The 24,459-nt window shown below is 31.0% G+C and overlaps 2 protein-coding genes and 1 pseudogene across 2 annotated transcripts in view; 1 reads left to right on the forward strand and 2 right to left on the reverse strand.

Annotated features, from left to right (window-relative positions):
• The window catches only part of LOC117134085, a 905,201-nt gene that overhangs the window by 675,788 nt on the left and 204,954 nt on the right, over positions 1 to 24,459 (forward strand). The window lies entirely within an intron of this gene.
• On the reverse strand, positions 1,779 to 12,163 carry LOC103867558 (annotated as a pseudogene).
• On the reverse strand, positions 15,073 to 23,142 carry LOC103867561 (putative cysteine-rich repeat secretory protein 35). Its single transcript, XM_009145638.3, has 2 exons — positions 16,481 to 23,142; positions 15,073 to 15,755 (listed from the first exon to the last, which is right to left on the reverse strand). The coding sequence occupies exons 1-2, from the start codon at positions 16,817 to 16,819 to the stop codon at positions 15,312 to 15,314; spliced, it is 783 nt and encodes a 260-aa protein (XP_009143886.1). The 5' UTR covers positions 16,820 to 23,142; the 3' UTR covers positions 15,073 to 15,311.

The raw sequence follows: 24,459 nt of genomic DNA on the forward strand, positions 1-24,459 counted from the left end.
TTATGGCGGGATTCTCAGATCAAAAGAGAGCAGAAATCGTAAGTCACTTTCCCCTAGCATCTGGAAATCTTCCCGTCAGATACTTAGGACTGCCATTGCTCACAAAGAACATGTCAGTAAATGATTTTCTTCCTCTAGTTGAGAAAATTAGAAAGAGGATTGGATCATGGACAGGCCGCTTCTTATCTTACGCAGGCAGGTTGCAACTGATAAATTCAGTCATCATGAGCTTGGTAAACTTCTGGATGGCAGCTTTCAGGTTGCCAAGTGGTTGCATTCAGGAAATAGAGCGAATCTGTTCGGCTTTCTTATGGTCTGGTGTGGAGATGAACAGCAGGAAAACAAAAATTAGTTGGAAGGAAGTGTGTAGAACGAAGCAGGAAGGAGGCTTGGGTATCAGATCCTTGAAGGAGATGAATGTAGTTTGTATTTTGAAGCTTATTTGGAGAATACTAGCTGCTAAATCTCTTTGGGTCTGTTGGATTAAGATGTATCTCATCAGAAAAGGTTCATTCTGGTCAATAAAGGATACATCGCAACTGGGCTCTTGGACATGGAGGAAAATACTGAAGTACAGGGAGAAGGCAAAGGAGCTATATAGGGTGGAGGTTAGAAATGGTGAGAGGGCTTCTTTTTGGTATGATAAATGGTCTCCTCTTGGATGCTTAAAAGACTTATTGGGTAATGGAGGTTGTATAGACATGGGTTTAACAGAGAATGCAAAGGTTGCGGATTGTCGTTGTCATCGAAGAAAGAATCATCGATTTATGATCCTTAACAGAGTAGAGCAGGAGATAGAGAAGTTTAAAGTTAGTTGGAGACAAGATGAGGAAGATGTCTATCTTTGGAGAAGTGGGAATAATAAATTCAAGGAGAAATTCTCTACTGCAGAAACCTGGCAGCAAATCAGAGAACAACATCAACAATATGATTGGCATAAAGCTGTGTGGTTCAAACACGCAACACCGAAGTACTCTTTTGTGGTCTGGGTCGCTTTGAGGGACCGACTGTCAACAGGAAGTAGAATGGCACAATGGTCCGCAAGTGTTGACACTTCTTGTATCTTCTGCCAAGTACCGGTGGAAACAGTTGATCACCTATTTTTTGAGTGCTCATACTCAAAGCAGATATGGGAGAAACTAGCGAGAGGTGTGCTAAGGGATCGGTTTACTTCGAGCTGGTCTGATATTAGGAGGATAATTGTCGATGAAGATCAAGAGAAAATGCTCCTCTTTACTATCAGATATGTATTTCAGACTGCAGTTCATAGCATTTGGAGAGAGAGAAACCGAAGAAGACACGGGGAGGCTGCTTCTCCATATGCTCTAATTGCAAAGCTGATCGACAAGACCATGAGAAATAAATTCTCAATCATTCAAAAGAAGGGGGATAAGAGGCTGGCAGGAGGGTTACAATATTGGTTTTCAACAAGATAATACTTCATGTGAAGGGGACTTGAGCTGCAGTTTTGAGAAAGGGATAAACTTTTGAAGGCTAAAATTTGATTGGGAAGAACCAGTAGGAGTGAGAGCTGGAAATCCAGTAGGAGTGAGTGCTGGTAAATCCAGTAGGAGTGAGAGCTGGCTGCCTAGTAGGAGTGAGAGCTAGGTAGAGTTTGAGAAGGATGGGAAGAGATGAGGAGGTCGATAAGCTGAAGCATGATTTTCTTATTGATTTTATAAAACTTGTATAGAAACCTTAGAAGAAAGGACACACATAGTTGTAACAAGGTTTTTTCTTTTTGAATTAAATTTAACATTCAATTCAAAAAAAAAAAAGAACATAAAATGCTTGAATTTGTTGGACTGCACTATATACAAGAGATATATATGCTAATACAGCATATGAGGTCCATTAGTTCTCAAATTGTACTAAACTATATGGCATATCAGGGGCATTAACTAGCAAAAAGTCACCACTTGCTGTCCTTCTTCAATGCCAGTTGCAGCTTCATCGTGGCTCCTAGTATTTGCAGCCTGAAAGATATATAAAGTATGTAGTCATTGCCAGGGGCGAAGCCAGACTTGTCTTTTACTGGGTGCACAATAACTAATATTAATGATAAAAATTAGAAAAGTGGAGTATTGAACCCATGTCCCTTGAGAGTTGTGGGTGCACCACAACCAAATGAGCCAATTATAGCTAATATGTTCATTGTAAAAGTTAACTGTATAAATAATTAGGGGTGAACGTGCACCCATAAACGTCAACGTAGCTTCGCCCCTGGTCATTGCACACATCAACATAGACGAGTCTTGACCTAGTTACAACGTGGAATGGAGTTACACAATTAGTAAAGAACAAAACACATGTACATGAATGCAATAAATGATTACATACTATAAGACATGCTAAGTAATATAGTACCGACATGTACTAGTACCGAAGCAAGGAGAATACCAGACTAACAATAGTACAAATTCTATAGCAATATAGATGAATAAAACAAAGTGTTAAGGTTTACTTACAGTGATGGCGTCCAATCATAACATAGTGAACTTTGTTCAACTTCATAGCTCTATGCATGCTTCCACAATCATAACATGGAACTATACTACAAACAAAGTCATATAGTATAACATGAGCAAGCAAACCAAACTTCACTCAACGCTCCTATGTTGGATAGAGTCGATAAAGATCAAATATATTTAGTTACAACTACTTGTATACTATTCTACTTTAACAAAACAACATAATTTGATCAATTTTTGCTATGTGAGCTATTTCTACTAAACATGGTGACTATACTATCAAACTCGTGTAGATAGTATAGTCATATTACAACATACATAACTTGCTTCCACAAACACGAACCCAGAAAATCATGTGGGGGAAACTAACGAAAACAACACAGAAATAGCCATGGAGAGGCCCATGGTGAAGGAGGCAAATACGAAAATCATAACTGGGCTTGTAAACTTAAAATTGTCTTGCAAATTATTTATTGATCGACCGCCTGTATACCCGTAAATCTGGATCTGCAAACAATAAACGGTGTTAATGGTGCTAATGCACAGCGAGATGGGTTCAAAACAGAGGATAAGGCCGACTATGCTCATTAATCAAACTGTACTTACTTGGGTTTGATAGGAGATCACTCCGCCTTGCAAATTTTGCCGCAAACTTGGAAAACGTCGATTATCAATTTCTGCCAGTAACACAAACCTAGAGATAAAGCTTTAAGATTTCTCCCTTCGCCAACTCCACCTCACAATCGATTTCAGCTAATCGGCTTCTTCCAATCATCTCTCCAAATGGCGTTCGGCGACGATGGAAAGAGAAAAAGTTGGTATTGACTTTTCAGTTTTTAGGGTATAGATAAAAAAAATACAGTTCTCCTTCCACGCACATGTAAGACTATTTTTCGGAACTTTGGATTACATTATATAACATATCATAGCCATTATCCTATTATGTGTATGGACTTAATATTTTTTGGCTTATTATATGGCCCTAATTTCTCTATATTTATTCTAAGATAAGAAAAATATTTGATTTTTGTGTATAGACATTAATTGTTATTTTTTGAAATTAAATGTGATTTTCGATATAATATTAATAAATCTTATCAAAAATATACTAAGTGTTAAGAAAATATAAAGATAATTTCATTATGAATATAAAACAAACAACATAATAATAGGTACTTACTTATATAAGATTAACGGCAGTTAGTTTATGTAAAAAACAATTCTTTTTTAAAACGCTGGATAATTATTCTATTACAATTAAGGGAGGAATGTTACTATTAATATTCGTAATATTGTGTTACAAAAAAAGGGTAGAAATATATAAGATTAACGGCAGTTAGTTTATGTAAAAAATAAGTCTTTTTTTAAACACTGGATAATTATGCTATTACAACTAAGGGGGGAATGTTACTATTAATATTCGTAATATTGTGTTACAAAAAAAAGGGTAGAAATATATAAGATTAACGGCAGTTAGTTTATGTAAAAATAAGTCTTTTTTTAAACGCTGGATAATTATGCTATTACAACTATGAAAAATATTACAGACGAATCTATAGCCGAAAATTCTACCTGCCGTATGAGGATTTACGCCTAATTGCATCACCTGAGTCGCCTTATGGGATCCATGCTTGACGGTACTCCTTGTGCCATGCTGTACATCTCTTGTAAGCGTCATGTAAAAAATAAGTCTAATGGCAAAAAAATAATATGTCAAAAAGTTGTAGGGACAAATGTTAACAATGATCTTATTTAATAATATTGATAATTCGTCTGTTTGTTGCTGACAAAAAAAAATATTGATAATCAGCTATCTTAAAAAAAATTTACACGTGGAAGCACCGTATTCTAGTGGTTAAGGTTTAAAGACTTCTACACTCAGGTGTGGGGTTCAAATCTCAGGCTATGCAATTTCTTGCAGATTGCGCATTATAGGAGGTCCAGGTTTCAATTTCTGGAGAAAAAAATGATTTATTAAATAATTATGCAGACTATGGAAGAAAGACTTACAAGGGATCTTCAACATTGTGCAAGTAAATCCGGTCAGGCGTAGGTCTTCGTTGGACGGCTCAGGTGATGCAGTTAGACGTAGATCCTCGTAAGGCAGATAGTATTGCCGGTTACCAAATCGTCTATGTAATCTTTCTTATAATTGTAATATTATTAATAAATCAACGTTAAAAAAATTTACATATAAAATAGTTTACGGTCATGTTTAATAATAATTTTTATTATATTAATCTTATAGAAAGTATTACACCGAGCATTAAGAACAGACCGAAAAAAACATTAAAACCAAGAAACATAGAAATAGTTTTACAAGGAGATGAACAAGAGTTTTCAAGAGCTCTGAAATAAACAACATTGTCCATATTTTATAATAAGATAAGTTTACTAAGGCTAGATCATATTCCCATAGGATCAAAATCTGTTTTACTTGGACTTGACTTTGCTTTGGCGTCTACTAGTTTTCTTTTTAGGTCTTTGTTTCTGATGGTTTTGACGGTGTTCATCATCACCTACTTCATAATTTGGATTTACTTCCTCAAACCTGACCGGTTTAATTATGACCCCAGTCTTTTTCACAACCTACACACACAAATGGTCAAAACAAGTACAACAATTAGCGACACGCGTGTTAATGAAAGTTTGACAAAGTAATCAAGACTAACCTCTGGTTGGTTTAGTTCCCCAACAATGGTCTAGGGATTAAACTCGGGACCTATATGCATATGCATACTATGCTCGAAAAAGTTCCTTTGATGTATGAGGGAATTGTAGAGTCGTTGTATGAAGTTTCTCAGTCTGTCAAAAAACAGATAACATGGTATTCGAGATTGAATGGTTTATCAACAAATTGAAGCTAGAGTGAGACACTACTGACCTTTTTATCAAGTGTTTCTTATATGATAACTTGTTTAAGACGAGCGTCTTTCCTTGATTTGAGAACTCTCTCTCTCTCTCTCTCTCTCTCTCTCTCTCTCTCTCTCTCTCTCTCTCTCTCTCTCTCTCTCTCTCTCTCTCTCTCTCTCTCTCTCTCTCTCTCTAGCTTTGTATTCCATAACCATCCCTGGAAATATACCTCTCTTTCTTTGTATATAGATCCAATCTCCCCAAGCAGGAAGTAGAAAACTGGTTTTTCAGGTTTAGGAACTTCCTGCTTTAGAACCTTTTCCTTATCCTTGTCAAATTCATCTAACACATCATCACCAGCAAAAGCCCGGTTTATAAGCTCTGCTTGAGAAGGAATCTCAAAGGTTTCCTTTACCGCAGATGCCAAAACTCCATCCACCATTTGCTCTGCTTCATTCTCTGAATCCTCACTTTCTTCATCTCTTGATCCCTTACAAAACTTTCCAATTTGTGATCTACTAACATTCCTTTAGTGCTTATTTTGTCAACCAAACATATGGAAATATCCCACAACATTGTGTCTTGACGTTTTTTTAATTCTTTGAAGCGTGTGTCACACACTATTCTTCGTGTGTAACACAAGGACACGAACCAAAGCTCCACCACTGCAGCAACCTATCAAGCTTCAAGTTCTTAAGCTACACTAAATACCAGCAGCCTCATCACTTGTAAGAGAGTTCGCAAACGGCTGAAGTCGCTAAAAGCAAAGCTATCAGAAACTGAGGATAAAAAAGAAGTCTGTTTAGTAATAGCCTCAACTAAGCCAGTTCAAAAACACTGAGGGTGATTTGTTTGACTGTAAAATGTGACTTTAGTTTTAAGTTTTATTTATAGTCTTTAAATTATCAATCATGATTTATCTTGTTTTTAAAAGCTACAGTAAAAAAAACTGTAAAACCCTTATTTTCTAAAGCTCCATCTTTTTGGCTGTAGACAATATATTTATGTAGCAATCAATTTTAAATCTACATCTTTTACAGCTAAATCGAAAAACCTTACTGCCTAAATTCTACAGTAAAGTTTTTACAGTTACATTTCAACCAATCACCTTCATTGTTTAACAAAAAAAAAAATTCCATTTTAATCTTCTAAACAATTTCTTTATATTTGTTTTTGTGAACATTATTTATTAAAATATGAATATTACATTTCAGAAAAAAATAAAGAGAAACAAACTAAAACATAATTGGAAAAAAATGAAGAGGATGTATTTATCACCACTATAAAAAAATGCTTAACTTCTAAGAAAAGGGTATATCTCATATCTTACATCACAGTTCATACCCAAAACTCTCCCTCCTTCTCTGATGTCACCATTCTTGAAAAGCTTTGTTATACTCCATGCCAAACAACTTTTACAATCTATTGTTAGGCTTACACACTGCACCATTGCATATAATGTATTTTTCCCTAGCTTCTTTTCCCCTGCCGCGTAAAGTATGATGATGGAGCCGGCCTCAGTGTTTTTCTTGACTTTAAGTGTCAGCTCAGAAAAAAAATCCACCACCCTCTTGGCGAACAATTTTGCATCCCCTCTCACATTATTTGGGTTGTACATAGAAAAAATATTCTTGTAATTAGTTTTGATTGACATTGATTCACCGATCGCACTAACCCAAAGAAAACATTGGTCGTACCATATTATACCTCCTTTGTTCCTCGGACATCTCTTACGAAACTGAAATATAAAACCATATCTGTTTTGTACCATTTTAAATAATGAATTAATATTCAGTGAAAGCTTTCTTCTCCTAGTTATTTGTATAATAAGTGATTATTTTGATGTTTAGGAAAAAAATTTACAGTTAAGGATTTAAAGAAACCATCGTATAAAAATAGTTTGTAACCATTATTAACATAGTTGCATTTAATGAAAACCATCGGCACTATAATCCCGTTTCTATACAACATTTATGATAAATTGTGATATTTAAATAACCTGGGTTGAGAGGGGTTTGGATATCTAGAAATTCCAGGGCATTCGGATCTGTTAGATCCATGTTATGCTATCCATATTTAGGTCTGTGATTTTTGGATATCTAGAAACTGGGTATTTATCTAAAATGAAAAAAATATTTTAAATATAATATTTTAGAAAATAAAAGTAATAATACAAAATAATTCAAAAATAAAATTGATGTATAAATTTAATGTATCTTTTATAAGTTATTTAAAATATATTTTAATATATTTACAAACTTTGGAGATCTACTGATCCAAGATACTATCACACAGATACGATCTTACAAATATATGGATATTTAGAGTGGATCTAGAGCGAATTTCATATCTATTTTTTTTTTCTAGTTAACTCTAGTTTTATTTTTGTTTCATGTTATCATTTCTCTTTTGGCTCAAAGATAAGGTTTATAAGGGCATGCGTACTGGTGAGCTCTTTAATGAGTTTCTTACCCAAAAAATTAATAAAAAATTAAAAAAAATAAGTGAGAGAGAGTAGAAAAGTTGAGGTTGCCAATAATCGTTTTTATGGCTATAGTTCCAGTTGTCTATTTTTGACTGGCACACATATGCTTAAAACATCTAATTTTAAAGCATAACTAAATTAGTTAAAAATATTAATATAAAATGTCTAGAAATGTTTGGGAAGAAACTCATCGATGCAGATATTCTAACACCTCAAAAACCTAATCTTTATATTTAAATTTATATTTACCCCAGCGACTGCAGTGTCAGCGCATGTACGGCATTTAGATCCATAAGAGTCACCACGACACTGGAACATGACTGTGACAGAATCAGAAGCAGGGCCCTTAGTTAGGTGCATGAAACCGGTCCGAGCATAATCATCAGTACGAACTTTACGAAAGAGAATGTTGAGACTGTCCTTGTACTCACTTCCAGAATTATATATTCCTTGATTAAGGAAGCATTTGTGGTTGAGATACTCATTGGTAATGTTCAGTGATGAAACACTATGTATTATGAGGAATTGGATGGCCAAATTAGGGAAAACAAATCGTTTGGATAAAGAATATGAAAACTTCATTGTTTAGTTTATATTGTTTTTCAGTAGAAGGTGCTTTTGATAATTAATGTGTTGAGGTAGACAATTTTATATAGGAGATTCAAAAGGATATTAATGTGTTGAAAAGAAAAGTGTTTGCATATTTTTGGCGGCGGAAACAGAGGGACAGAGAAAAAGTCCAAATTTAAAATGTTTTACCAAGTTTAAATTCCTAAAAATAAAACCAAACTGATACCATAGTTTTCCTGCACCACTCATGAACTAAATGGGCTTCGTAATATGTTCTAATTTTGTAAGCATAATAAGAATTTGCCGAGAGACCTAGCTTGACCACGGGTCTTGGCTCTTTTCTTTAGAAGCTAGCTTGACCAAAAACTCAAGAAGCAATGACTTCATAGCTGGAAGATTGATCCTCCAGCGAGTAAACACATGGAAAAGATACAAATCTAAACGAGAATCAACAATAAAAGCCAATGGCTACAACTAGCCATAATCAAAAAAACTTGGATCAAATTTTCCATAAACCCTAAACTCAAAGACAGATGATGATACAAAAGTGAGGATAGTTATGTGGTTGTCCTGGAACACCAAGATGAGACTAAGAGATTCCGAAGACTCATCTTGGATTGTAAATGATGAAACTGATACCGAGGAATTTTGGTGCTAATCCCAGGACACCAGTAAATCTTGAAAGACCAATCATCTAATCATGTACACCATGTGATTGTACTTGTTGCAAGATCAACACACCACACTTTGCTTCTCTCCTCGCCGCATATAATTACGAGACAAATGATCATCATCAATAAACATACTGAATCACTCTTGATTCCTCTATCTTTAACCGGTCCTCTAAATGTAACCCCATGACCAAAAATCAACAACTGATCTCCCAAAGACCCCACTCTACCAACTTGAAGATTCAGCTCACAAATACAAAACTTTCTGTTTAACTCATTCAAGCTCAGAAAGATCATAACCTCTCCTGAGTTTGCTATAGCAATCCTCATCTTATATATCGTAACTACGAAGGGAAAAGGATGATTAAGATAATGGTTTCCTTCAAGAGTTTCTTTATGACAATCTCCTGAGAAATCAAGAAAGTTGATGTAATGATCATATGTATAGACATAAAGCTTGTTGTCTTTATCAGCCATGTCTTGTATGTGAACTGTTCATGCCCATAATCCATATCCACAAGACAGCCGTCTTTGAGAACTTGAAATCATCCCAAGTCACAAGAAACTTGGTGCCGTAGAGCTCACGGAAGCATTCAAATAGGTCGTTTCTATAAGGACTGTCACCAAGTGATGACTCTAATGAAGGGAGATTGATTGTTTCCCGAGTAAACACGTTCAACAGATGGAAATGCAGACAATAATCTACTATTAGAAGCCAGTTGCTGTAACTAGCCAGACAATGGACTTTGTCGTAGTTCTTGTCTTGAACGGGATCATACAAGAGAGGGTTCTGACCTTGTAATACGATTCGCCATGGATAGAGAGGACATGTTCTTGAAACGGTATACCAGTTTGAGCAAACGGTTTTTTGGCTCGATGAAAATCCAAAGAGGTATACCAGTCAAGCTTTCAAAGATTGATCGTAACAGATCAGGCAGATTAGGGCAGAGTTTAGACCAATATACGTTTCTAGACATTCTTGTGTATTGGATACTCTGGAGGCTTGCGGCTAACTTAGGGCTTTTGTTATGACCAAAGGGTTCATATATGTTCAGAATAGATTCTGTTTCAGTAAGATCTTTGACTTACCCTATATAGTCTATATATTTCTGTTTTCTTGCAATTTTGCTAATCAATTTTTAAGGGTCTAATTGGTAACCATCACAGAAACATAAGGAACAGATAGAAAAAGAATGGGAAAGAATAAAATTATAGAAATGATGAGGAATAATGATTCCTTATCATATTTAGTGAGGAACAAATTTATTCAATATTTCTGTACAATAAAATGAATGAGATTGAATGAAAAGGAAAAACTATTCCTTATGAATGGTAAAATTTCTTAGGAATAATAAGAAATGCATTGTTCCTATTCATTCCTTGGTCACCATTCATACCCTAATTTATATTGTTTATTCTTCCGATAAACAATTCTTAACATAAGAAAAAAGGGTGAACATAATTTTTCTTTTATTTTCCAAATTGAGTTCATTAGCAAACTACAACAGTTTAAGGACTTTTCATTTGAGATGATAAATCTGAGTATCTGTAACAAAATAGCAAAAAAAAATGTGAATCTTTATAAAGCAAATGCAATTGTAGGTTATATAATTGTCTATTTAATTTTTCAAAATTGCATTTTTAATCATAAAGTTGGCAAAAGTTTGCTCTTTAAACATTAAAGCTCAACTGCTAAAACTTTAAACATGGAAACTTGTTTCAGTAACATATTAAATATCAAAACTAACTTACTTGTTTCACATGTCAAAATTGTGACCGGTACTATCCATAGTAAGTCAAAATAGGCGACGTGGCAATTTTTTCCTTTTTTAAAAAAAATATTTTTAATTATTTTAATTTATAAAAACAAATAAAATTAGATTAAATTTGAAATAAACTCTACAAATTGGATAAAATTCAAAAAGACAAAAAATCAAGAAAAAAATAAAACACAAAAAAATAAAAACAAAAACAAAAAAAAACAAAAAAACAAAAAACAAAAAAAAAACAAAAACTAAATTTAAAAATTAAAAAAAAAACTTAAATTGTAAAAATTGATAAAAATCCGAAATTAGGAAAATTTAAAAAAAATCTGGAAAACTAATAAAATTTAAAAATTAAAAAAAATTAAAAATTGAAAATGAAAAAGTACTTGCACGCATATTTCTTTGGTGTTTAGGTAAGCATTTCTAGGTCGGGTTCAGATCCTTCAGATCCTAGAGATTTGAACCCAACAAAGCACTTGAAATTTTTCGGTTCGGGTTCGACATGGCAGTGATGGTGAAAAATTTAGTTATATCACTATAAAAAGATATTACGAGATATACTAGGATTTTTTAACATTTTATTGAATGTTAAAATTGAAAAATATTTCAAACTATAATTATAATTATAATTTTTTTATAAATTATTTTTCATTTTTTTTTTAAAAAAGTTTCCTACTTTTTCCTATTTGCTATTGGTTTCTTACAAATTATTATTTTATTATTATTATCTGTTCTTAAATTTTTTTTCTTATCTTTTTCCTGAATTTTTTCCAGTTTTTAGAATTTATTTTGAATTTTCATCTGACTTTATTTGTTTTTATTAATTAATATAATTAAATTTATTTTAAAAAATAGTAAACCGTCTCGTCACCTATTTTGACCTATTAAGAAACAGTGCCAGACATAATTTTGACTTATCAAACATGTAAGTTAGTTTTAATGTTTAATATGTTATTAAAACAAGTTTCCATGTTTAAAGTGTTAGACGTTAAACTTTAAAGTTTAAAATGTAAACTTTTGCAAACTTCGTGATTTAAAATGCAATTTTCCCTTTTGAAAGTATTAATGCCAATTAATGACATTATTAGAGGAGTTATTCTTGGGTTCACTCCCTAGGATGAACCTAGGTTCACCAATCAATAGAATTTCATTATTTCAAATTCGATATCTTTTTAAAAAGGAAACCAAATATTCTCAAATTATATTATGTTTTAAAAATAAAAAAGTAAGAAAAAGATAATAGTTACAGAAAAAAGAATTAAAAAGAATATATATATTTTTAACATTGTCAACAAAACACTAAACCCTAAATCCTAATCCCTAAACCCTAAATCATAAACCCTAAACCCTTGGGTAAACCGTAAACCCTTGGGTAAATCCTAAACTCTAAATAAAAAACACTAAAACCCTAAACCCTTGAGTGTTTTAGTGTATAGTGATTTTGATTTAGAATTTAGGATTTATCCTAGAGTTTAGGGTTTATCCAAAGATTTAGGGTTTAGGATTAAGGGTTTAAGGATTCGGATTTAGGGTTTAGGGTTTAATGTTATGCTGATGACGTAAAATATTTTTTTTTGTAATTACTACTATTTTTTTTACCTTTTAATTTAAAAAACATAATATAATTTGACAATATATATTTTGTTTCCTTTTTTAAAAGATATCAAATATAAAATAAAACAATCTTATTGGTTGGTGAACCTAGAGGTTCAACCTAAGAATAAGTCATTAAGAGAAACACTAAACCCTAAATCCTAATCACTAAACCCTAAACCCTTGGGTAAACTATGAACCCTTGGATAAATCATAAACTCTAGGGTTTAATTTTAAATATTTTTGATTTAGAGTTTATGATTTATCCAAGGGTTCAGGGTTTATCCAATGGTTCAGGGTTTATCCAAGGGTTTAGGGTTTAGTGAATAGTGTTTAGGGTTTAGTGTTATTAAGATTTAGTTTTTAATGTATGATTTAGGGTTTAAAATTTTCCAATAGTTTACGGTTTATCCAAGATTTAAGGTTTATAATTTAGGGTTTGGAATTTATGATTTAGGGTATAGGATTTAGTATTTTGCTAAAGGTTTAACAATATTTATTTTATTTTTTGTAACTATTTTTATGTATTTTTATTGTTTTATTTTAAAAATATAATTTTATTTGGAAATTCAATTTTATTTCATTTTTTAAAAGATATCAAATATCAAATACTCAAACACTATTGGTTGGTGAATTTAGAGAATTTTTCTTAATGAGGGGCCAAGAGTAGGATCCTTGACCGTCCTCTGCCGGTAATGGTACGGTTATTGACGTACTTAAAAATGATCCATTCTTGTTGTTTGATGGTGTCATGATCCCGTAATAAATCTTTTTCAAGGACCAGTGAACATCACTTGACGGAGAAAAGAATATTCCGAAAGGAGTATAGATCGTTGATTTTACACTACGATCCAAGCTTTTTGGTAAACGCAAAAGCGTTTTCTTTGGCCATAGAGCACTGTAATTTCTGACGTCGAAGACCTTTTCCCCTCTGTAATGTCCATTCGGGGGAGCTCTTGAGACGGCTAAGAAGAAGACCATATCGACCGATCTCATTTCTTTCTTTCGTTCTTAACCCACTGATAAGTTGAGGTAAAGTGAAGCGTTTTGAGCTTCTTATTTATATGTAACAATCAGTTACTACCATACCTTTTGAAAATTATTTCTCTTGGAAGATTAAGCAAGGATCTTATCAAGACGGAGTAAAATCATTTTGTGGGAATAGTAGCTAATGTAGGCTGTAATGGGTAGCCAAGTCTAGGAATGATATGAATGAACAGAAGAATTAAAAAATGGGATGGAGATGAATGGAATAATGAAAGTTATGAATAAAAATATGGAATTTTATTCCATATCATTCCCCTTCATGCGCATGCATTTTTTATTCATGAATGTTTTATAACCTTTTTTTTCTTATTCCAGAAAAAATCATTGGAATGAAATTTGATTTTTATTCATATTTTGAATGCAAACAAAGTCCCACATTAAAAATTTAGACAAATAATATCTAGTATTTAAAGAGATGTCTAACTCTGATTAATACGAAACTTTTGGGGAGGAGCCCAAAACCAAATTCATGTGAGCTTTGCCTTCGGGTCCAAAGTGGACAATATCATACTAATCATTCGCAGACGAATTGGACATGGGATTGGAAAAAGCCTAACAATTGGTATCAGACCAGCCAAAAGATCCTGAAAGCTTCAATTGTAGGAGGAGAATCCTCAAGGTGACTTCGCAATTAAGGAGTGCCGAGTCTCTCTCTAACAACGATACAAAGATTAGGTGGATATTCCTAATGGTGCTACAAGGATTAGGTGGTGAATGTCCTAATGGTACTGCAAAGGTTCGGTGGATAAAATCCTAATGGTGTAATGAGAGTTAGGTGAAAAGTTCATTGTTTTGTAATTCTATGAAATTATGACGTTTACAAAATTATGATAGAAGAAATGATAGATATAAAATAATTAAAATAGCAATTATCTTCTGAAATTAAATGAAAATAAAGTTTTACATAATTTAAAAATATTTTTATAATTTTTATTTTATATTATTAAAAAAAATTTCAAATTATTAAAATGAAAATAATTATAAACAAGTATATTTTATACCAAAATTAAATGAAAACATTCTCTGTTTTAAAAATATGAAAATGATAAAATTTTATATATAATATAATAAAAATAAATTAATTCATTATACAATTAAATTCAAATAATTTTTCTTTCGAAACTTAACATGCAATAATATTTCAAGAATAATATTTCAACATACAATAATATTTCAATACATGTTTTAACTTTTTATTATTTTAAAATTCAATTCTGATACTCGATACCAATACAATATTATGTCATTTTCTATAACACACAGCTTTAGATGATGAAATTTTCCACTTATGGTGCTAGATTTTTGATTTTCCTTTAGTTAAAAGTTCTTAACAGAATTAAAATTAACATAAGCTATGGGACATGTTCTTATCAGAGTTGCTAATAGAAGATAAATCCCGAGTGGTAGAACATGTAAGTACAATAAAAGGTATTAGGTTAAAAGAGCATGACTTGGTGCTTGTAAACTCACTTTTCAAGAAATCATATAGTGGACTCAAGAGAATGCAATGGCACTAAAAACCAGCAGCCTCGTCACTTGGTAAAAGAGTTCGCAAACATCATTCATAATTATATCAGCAATCGGCTGAAGTCACTAAAAGCAAAGCTATCAGAAACTGAAGATGAAACACAATTCCGTTGAATAATGGCCTCAAGAATTCCAAGCCAGTTGAAAATCATTGTTTAACAAAAATAATAATCAATTTTGATCTTCTAAACAATTTCTTTGGATCTGTTTCTTAACAACTCTATTTATTAATATATGTATTAAATTTGAGCCAAAAAAAAACTAAACAAAACTAAAGCATAATTGGAAATTATGAAGCAGATGTATTCATCACCACCGTAAAAGATGCTTAACTCCTAATAAAAGGGTATAGCTCGTATCTTACTTCACAGTTCGAACCCAAAACTCTCCCTCCTTGTTTAATGTCGTCGTTCTTGAAAAGCTTTAAGATACTCCATGTCAAACAACTTTTACAATCTATTGTTAGTTCTACGCACTGCACCATTGCATACAATGTATTTTTCCCAAGCTTCTTTTTCCCTTCTGCGTAAAGTATGACGACAGAGCCGACTTCGGTATTCTTATCAACCTTAAGTGTTAGCTCAGAAAAAAAATCCACCACCCTCTTGGCAAACAATTTTGCATCCCCTCTTACGTTATTTGGGTTGTACATAGAAAACATATTCTTGTAATTAGTATTGATTGGCATGTCTTCACCGATTGCACTAACCCAGAGAAAACATTGGTCGTACCATATTATTCCTCCTTTGTTCCTTAGACATCTTCTACGAAACTGCATTGTCAACCCGTATATGTTTTGTATCATTTTAAAAGATGAAATAATATTTCAGTGAAATCTTTCTTCTCCTAATTATTTGTATAACAACTGATTATTTTATGATTAGGAGAAATTTTAAAATTGAAGGATTTAAAGAAACCAGACATGTATAAATTATTTGCAACCTCTATTAACTTAGTTCATTTAATAAAAACATCGTCAATATAATTTGGTTTCTACACAACTTATGATAAATTGTGATGTCTAAATAACCAGGTTGAGAGCGGTTTGGATATCCAGAAATTTCAGGATATCCAGGATCCGTTAGATCCATGTTATAACTATCCATATCTAGACCTGTGATTTTTGGATATCTAGATATTGATATTTATCTAAAATGGAATTAATATTCCAAAATAAAATGTAATCTTTCAAAAAGTAAAAGTAATGCTATAAAATAATTAAAAATAAAAAAAACTGTATAAAATTTAATTTTATCTTTAGTTATACTATCACACTAATACGATCTTACAAATATCTGGATATTTAGAGTGGATCTAGAGCGAATATCATATATGATCTAGATCTTTGATAGTTATCCCATCCCTATCTTTGATACTTTTTAGTTAACCATAATCTTATTTTTGTTTCATGTAGTCATTTCTGTTTTGTTCAAATGAAAGTTTTATAACACCTCAAAAACTTAATCATTATATTTAAATGTATGACGGCTCGTTTACCCCTGCGACTGCGGTGTCAGCACATGTACGGCATTTAGACCCATAAGAGTCACCACGACACTGGAACATGACGGTGACAGCATCAGGAGCAGGTTCACGACCTCTGCTTGTGCGCATGAAACCGTTCTTATAATAACTACCAGTACGAACACTACGTAAAATTATGTTGAGGCTGTCCTCGTACTCACTTCCAGTATTATATATTCCTTGATCAAGGAAGCATTTGTGGTTGAGATACTCATTGGTAAGGTTCAATGAAGAAACACTATGTATGATGAGGAACTGCATAGCTAAAATAGGGGAAACAAATCGTTTGGGTAGAGAATATGAAAATTTCATTCTCTTAGATTTTATTGTTTTTCAGTAAAGGGTGGTTTTCATAAATGATGTGTTGAGACTGACAGTTATATATAAGATTTTCAAAAGGATTTTAATTGAATGGCTCATTAGATAGAAGAGAATAGTGTGCATATTTTTGGCGGCGAAAACAGAGGGATAAAGAAAAAGTCCAAATTCAAAATGTTTTACTAAGTTTAAACTTCTAAAAAAAAAAATCAAACTGATACTAAATTTTTTACCACTTATGAACTAAATGGGCTTTATAATATGTTCTAATTTTGTAATTATAATAAGAAAATGCAAAAATTACCTTAACTTTTTGATTTAAAAACTGACTTTAATCTAATTTACATCTGCCTAAATTATACTATGTGGTGTCAGTGCGTGTGCACCTTTGGCACATGCCAAGAAGCGGTTATATTATTTACTCTGTGTAATTATAATCACAAATTATATTATTCTATCTTAAGATAATCAGGAAAATACTCTGTTTATGCTATCAAATTTGAAAAAAATGCTTTGATTTAATTTGTTTTTGAAAATTACACTTGTCCTATATGTAAAAAGACATTTCCAATTTCAGTTAAATATTATCTTATAAAAATTTAAATTTCGAAACTATTGAGGTAAGATATATTAACGATTTAATAATTTAAATATAGAATTGGAAAAATAATTTAAAAATTCAATGTTTATCATTTAAAAAACTATTAATCTTATATAAACAGAAATTATTATGGAAAAAAATTATCACTTTCCTAATGCATTATGTAAGATTTTACATATTAAAAGTCACCATCACACTGAACTTGTCACAATAAAAAAAGACATTTCTCCATTAAGTGATAAATTCATGAGGTCATAAGTTGTTGCATTAGTCATGAGTATGTTCAAAACTTCAACAGAGGGGAAGTATTCAAAACTTATAAAGCACAATAGCATTAGATCAAAATTTGCTAAGTTCCAAAGTACATGAAATTTTTGCTTTACACAAAAGATTGTGTCTTCAAGTTAAAGACTTCAACTATGATTGTTTTCATTTTTTTTACTATTTGTCATTTAAATTAAAAAAAAATTCAAAATATTGAATTTAAATTTTTAATGTAATTATATATTTTTTGTTAGGATAATTTAGTCATTTAAATTAACAAAAAGTGTAGTTTTCAAAAGAAATAAAACACAGTGTATTTTTCAAAATAAAATCTATTTGCAGAGTATATTCCAAATTTCCCCTTTTATATTTTCTGTTCAATTAAATTTGACAGATTATTATATGAAACATATGTAACGTCCGGGGAACTAAATTGTTTCATCAAGCACACTCGTGTACTAAATGAGCTTTGTAATATGTTATAAATTTGTAGACATAATAAGAATTTGCAAGAACCTTTGTTTTCAATTTAAAACTGACGTTAAACCTAGTAAAATTTGCTAAAGTTATATGTACTTGTCCACCTTTGGAGCTTGCCAAAAATTGGTAACTAACTCGATGTAATTTAGACAACAATTGTATTATTTTATATTACTGCCCAATTAATATTTAACAGATTCAAAGATATGTAATGTAAGGGAAACTAAATGGGTTCATTAAATACACTAAGCTATAATTAAAGAACGTTAATTAATTATCAGACCATCTAATTAAAATAGTTTTAACCAGCCCTGATACCATTTGTAACGTCCCGGCTGTCTATGGCTAATCGTCTTTCCACACTCGCTTACTCGGCTTGTTGACCCTTTTATGAATGATGAGTGGTGCGTTAATTTTACAGGGGCTTAGAAGTCTTTTTTATTGATTCTTCAATCACCACATGACCTTTCTCCTTGCTCTAGCCTCACTTGTACGATAACACGAATCACTTTCCAATAGGTCCAGTTCAAGCACGGTTAACTCTTGAATTCTAAATGGATATGTGACCGAAAAAGTAAGTACACTTTCATGATATAAGTAGCCAAATCAATTTTATTAAACCTTTCCACATATACCAAAAACCGGATGAACGGATTACTTTCAGTACCATAAGCATGTTCTTAGTTTCATTGGTAGAGCAAGTGTGAATACTTAAACATTGTGACTATTTCTCTAATTTAGTCATTAGAAAAGAAAATACAGATCTGAGCGAGAGTTTATGATTGGGTAATTGATGTCTCTTGGTTTTTGCAAGTGTTCAAGAGTTGGAGAGATTTTGTGTCATGTTTGTTGCCTTTATTTGGCCTGAGCTAAAAACTCCTAGCATTTTTAGTGGATTTGTATGTCATTTGCAGATAGATGGATCATAAATACTTGGAGATGCAATCAATGATCTCAACGAACGTTTACAAAGGATCGATGATCTTCACAACAAACTTGAGTGAACTCCACCTGGATCTTTGCCTCCAGCTTCAACAAGCTTCCATCCATTAACACCTGCACCTGATACTCTTTCTTGCCGTGTGAAGGGAGAATGATGTCCCTCATCTTAGCCAGCCCTAAAGGCCAACAAGCAAGAAATAAGGCATAAACAAAGCTTCTTGAGTAATTTTCGTTTCATAGGTTAAGACATTTATTCTGCGTTTTTGTTATCCACAGGTTGAGGTTAGACTAAGGGAAGGAAGAGCAGTGAACATTCGCGTGATTTTTTGTCGTTGACCTGGTGTTTTGCTAGCAACCATAAAACCTGAATAATCGTGGATTTAGATGTTCAGCAAGCGGTGATTAGCTGTTCAAACCGATTTGCCTTGGATGTTGTCTGCGCTGAGGTAAGATTATCTCGCAGTGCCACATCACCTCTTTTTAATATGATTCTCGCCCTTTTTGCTATTGTGATTAATGGGCTTCTTGCTAGGTTTCTAATGATTGAAAAAAATCCAAGCACCACTGAAATCAAATTGTCTTCTTGGAGGCTACAATCCTCGCCATAAAGAGCCTTCTTACTGGTCAGTTAATCTCATCCTCCACCTAACTAAACCTGAGAAGTATGCTTAGAACAATGATAATAACATACTCATCTCTAATTTGTATAGCAACTTTTTTTGTTTTATTTTTTGTTTTAGGTATGTCTAAGAAACACGCTTTTAAGTTTTCATACCATAATACATTATTCATGCAATATCTTCTCTCTTCTTTTTATATTTAAGATATAAATTATATACAATTATAGAAAACCCCTAAAAAACTATTTTCGTCCAAGAATTAAATAAGTCATATCATTCAGTACCCTTTGTTTTCTAAGTAAAGACCAAAATCCATATTTTCATGCTTGATCTTTGGTGTTGGTTATATAAAATTAATATAACGAAATAACTTGACAAAATATATATTGAGTTAGATTTACGAGGCTACCATTTTACATGAAAATATTATAAGAATATATAACTATGATTACATGTTACCGCAATAACATCAAAAATCAATGCTAAATGTATTTTTGATACAAACAAGCTAAACAATTTGTGTTCATACTTTAAGCTAGAGAATTCGGGTTTTATTTTAAGAACTAGATTGGATTTTTTTAATTAAAACAAATCAGTTTAGCAGCAATGTGACACCAAAATTTTGTCTCCAAGTGGAACTTCAAGTCAATAATCGTATTTTTTTTAAAAAAATACTCAATACACATAACGACATATAACATCAAAAATCAACATAATTCTAATGATTTCCGAGAATAGATATAAGCATAAATGGGAATATACAATTGTAAAACACAAATTAGTTAAACTGAAGGACCATAATACCTAAGCCATAATATCTCAACAACGATTATAAAATATTTTACAACATATTATTCTATACCTATAAATTAGCCAAATATTTAAACCCACAAAATAAACACATTATACAAAACAAAGAAAACATTTCTGCATGAAACACGGAGAGACCACTAGTAAAACATAAAAAGAAATATAGTAAACCCCCCCCCTCTCCCCCCCCCCCCCCCTCCTTATTTGTGGGGGTGGACCCCTAGCATGCATAGAAGTTGACTATTCAATGCTCAATATAAGTGTTATCACAAAAACAATGATGATGATTCTAACTATTTCTATATTACCTATAAATATTGAATATACAAAACATTGAACTCTAAGTAAACATGAATAAGATAATTGATGTAAGAAAATGATAACAACTAATGTGTATCTCCATATATATAATTACAAACTGTAATACATAATAACTTTGAATAACTTCTATATTATCTTACAGTTGTTTTTTATTAAAAAAATATGACAAACAGTAAAATATGAATAAATATCAATAAAAAAATATATAATAAAATTATTATGTTTTAAAAAGTGATAGACACACCTCATATATATGATACTAATATATACCTATGAAGAATTGAAAACAAAATGTTTATATAAAAATAAACACCGCGCGATTAGGTGGATCGAGATCTAGTTTTATATTTATTTTACATAACTGTAAAACTATTATGTTCGTATTTGCATAGCTAATAATAAAACATTAGCAGTATGCTATAAAATCATCATGCTACAGAAAATGTAAGATCTTACTAATGAGGGGAATTTCAGTTTTACCGCATTATTGTTACCTTTATTCATGTTTAATCATTTTTAATCTATAAAACAATGATATAAGAATCTTTTACCTCTTTAATGAATAATGTATTTTTTCTTCGTTAAATATGCTTATTAACAAAGATTGATAGACCAATATATTATTTACGTATAAACAATCATATAAAATTATCACATATAAAATATGTTTTTATTACTTCATTTTATATAATTATATATTATATATTACATAATTTTATATATTTTTTATTAAAAATAATGTATCTTATTTAAGTATATATACTAAATTATACTGTTATATTGAAATATTTTCCTTTAAAAATTAAAATATATTATTGAAAATTTAGATTTTAGAAAACAATTTTAATTTTGGATAAAAAATATAATTTCTAGATATTATTAAATGAAATATTTAATTATATAACAATATTTTAGGTTTTATATAGTTTAAATGTTAATGATATACCAAAAGCTCTCTATGAAAACATTGAACAAAGAACATTTACAAATTCTAAGTATATTTTTAAATATTTTTAATAATAATTGGTTGGATAATAAAGAACATGATAATTCTGTAAATGATTTTCCAATTACTCATAACGCTTATGTTGGAATATGAATATTATATGATGATCGTTAGGACTGTATATTGTGCCACTGAACTTTCAAGTACAGGTGGTATTATTATACTAATAATTTTTATTTTAAATTTTGTGTCTAATATGTGTATATATTATTCAATTTAGTTATCACATTCAGGATATGTTTACCCTAAAATAGGTGTTGTATGACTATATACAAAGATGATTAATTCAAGACCTTTTTTTAATTTTTAACACACCACATTATATTTTCCTTTATTTCCAAATAATAATTCTACTTTATTTTATTAAACATGTTATAATAATTTTGTTTAATAAAATTAACATTCTACGACAGAAATTAAATTAATAAAAATCATTAAAAATACATGTTATAAAATAAAAAATATTATTACTTATACAACAAATAAAATATTTTTTATTTAAACCAAATGCAATAATTCTTTGTTTGCAGAATACATATGATGAAATTTAATATATAACAAAAACAAAAATTATAAAAAAATTGGCTTCTTAATAATTACAATGAAAAAATGTCATAATTTTTAATAACCAATAATATTAATAACACATGTTTTAACTTTTTATTATTTTGAAACTAAATTGTGATGCTCAATATCAATGAAACTTATCTATAAACAAATTGATTCAGATAATGACATACAACACTTTTGGGCACACATAATTAATTTTTAACTTATTCAAAGTTTTCAACAGCATTGAATTCACGTAAGTTATGGGACATGTTCTACTCAGAGCTGCTGAGAGAAGATAAACCGGGTTGGTAGATCATGCAATGCACAATAAAAGGTACGAGGTTAAAAGAGCATGGCTTGGGGCTTGTCAAACTCACTTTTCAATCAACAAACAATTTGATCTGAAGATCGTAATGACAGTAAGAATCAGCAGTCTTATCACTCACTAAGAGAGTTACCAAACATCACTCATACACATATCAGCAATCGACTGAAGTCATTAAAGCAAAACTATCAGATACTGAGGATGGAACACAAGTCAGTTGGGTTATAGGCTCAAGATTTCCAAGCCAGTTGAAAATCCTTATTTTAAAAAAAATCAATTTTGATCTTCTAAAAAATTCCTATGGATCTATTTTTGTAAACACTATTTTGATTGATATATAGATATTACATTTCAGCAAAAAGAAAAAGTCAACGTAAGTAAAATATAATTTGAAATTATAAAGAGGATGTATTCAACACCACCTTAAAAGTGCTTAACAAATCTAAAAAAAGGTATAGTTCATACCTTACATCACAGTTTGAACCAAAAACTCTCGCTCCTTGTTTAATGTCGTCATTCTTGAAAAGCTTTGTGGTACTCCATGTCAAACAATTTTTACAATCCATTGTTAGCTCTAGACATTGCACCATTGCATATAATGTATTTTTCCCGAGCTTTTTTTCCCCTGCTGCATAAAGTATGATGCGAAAACCGTCACTGGTGGTTTTCTCGACTTTAAGTGTTAGCTCAGAGAAAAAATCCAACACCCTCTTGGCAAACAGTTTTGCATCCTCTTTCACGTTATTTGGATTGTGCATAGAAAAAACATTCTCGTAATTAGTCCTGCTTGGATTTTCTATATCGACTGTACTAACATAGAGAAAACATTGGTCATACCATATCATTCCTCCTTTGATACTCGGACATCTCTTACGAAACTGCAGTATACAATCATATATCTTTTGTATTATTTTAAATGATGATTTAATATTCAGTGAAAGATTTCTTCTCCTAATTATTTGTATAGGAAGAAATTATTTTGATGATTTTGAGAATGTAAAAAATTAAGGATTTAAAGAAACAGCACATGTATAAATACTTTTCAACCTTTAGTAACACAATAGCATTTAATAAAAACATCTTCAACATAAGTTCGGTTTCAACATAATCTAAGATAAATTGTGATGTCTATATAACTAAACAAATTTGGATATCAGAAATTTCAGGATATCCGGACCGTCAGATCCATGTTTGATTATCCATATCTGGGTCAGTGATTTTGGGATATCTAGATAAGGGATAACAGTCTAAATATTAACATAACAATTGATATTCATATTTAGACACATATCCATTAAATTAATGATAAAATATTTATGATAATATTAAAATAATATTTTATAGCATTATATAAAATGAAAAAAATATGCCAAAATAAAATAAAATATTTTAGAAAGTAAAATTAATACTAGAAATCATTTAACATAAATTTTATGTATAAAATTTATGTTATCTTGAAAAATTTATTATATATATTGTAAACATACTTAAAGAATACAGATATCCAGACTTTAAAATCATGCTGATCTGAGATTCTATTATACAGATCCAACCTTCCAAATATCTGGATATTTGGAGTGGATCCAAACTGGATTTCACATTGGATCCCCAGATATCTAACAACTGTCCCATTTCTATCTTTAACAAATGTCAAACTTTGTCAGCTAATATTTTTTCTTATTACTCTAATCTAGTTTTTGTTTCATGTAGTCA

The sequence above is a fragment of the Brassica rapa genome, chromosome A05, assembly GCF_000309985.2.
Source record: "Brassica rapa cultivar Chiifu-401-42 chromosome A05, CAAS_Brap_v3.01, whole genome shotgun sequence".
In the NCBI taxonomy this organism is placed as follows: domain Eukaryota; kingdom Viridiplantae; phylum Streptophyta; class Magnoliopsida; order Brassicales; family Brassicaceae; genus Brassica; species Brassica rapa.

Coding starts and splice junctions, on each gene's coding strand:
- LOC103867561 (XM_009145638.3), bottom strand. CDS start 16,819: ATGAAATTTTCATATTCTCTACCCAAACGATTTGTTTCCCCTATTTTA. Junction 15,756..16,480: donor CTGACACCGCAGTCGCAGGG/GTAAACGAGCCG, acceptor TTGACAATGCAG/TTTCGTAGAAGATGTCTAAG.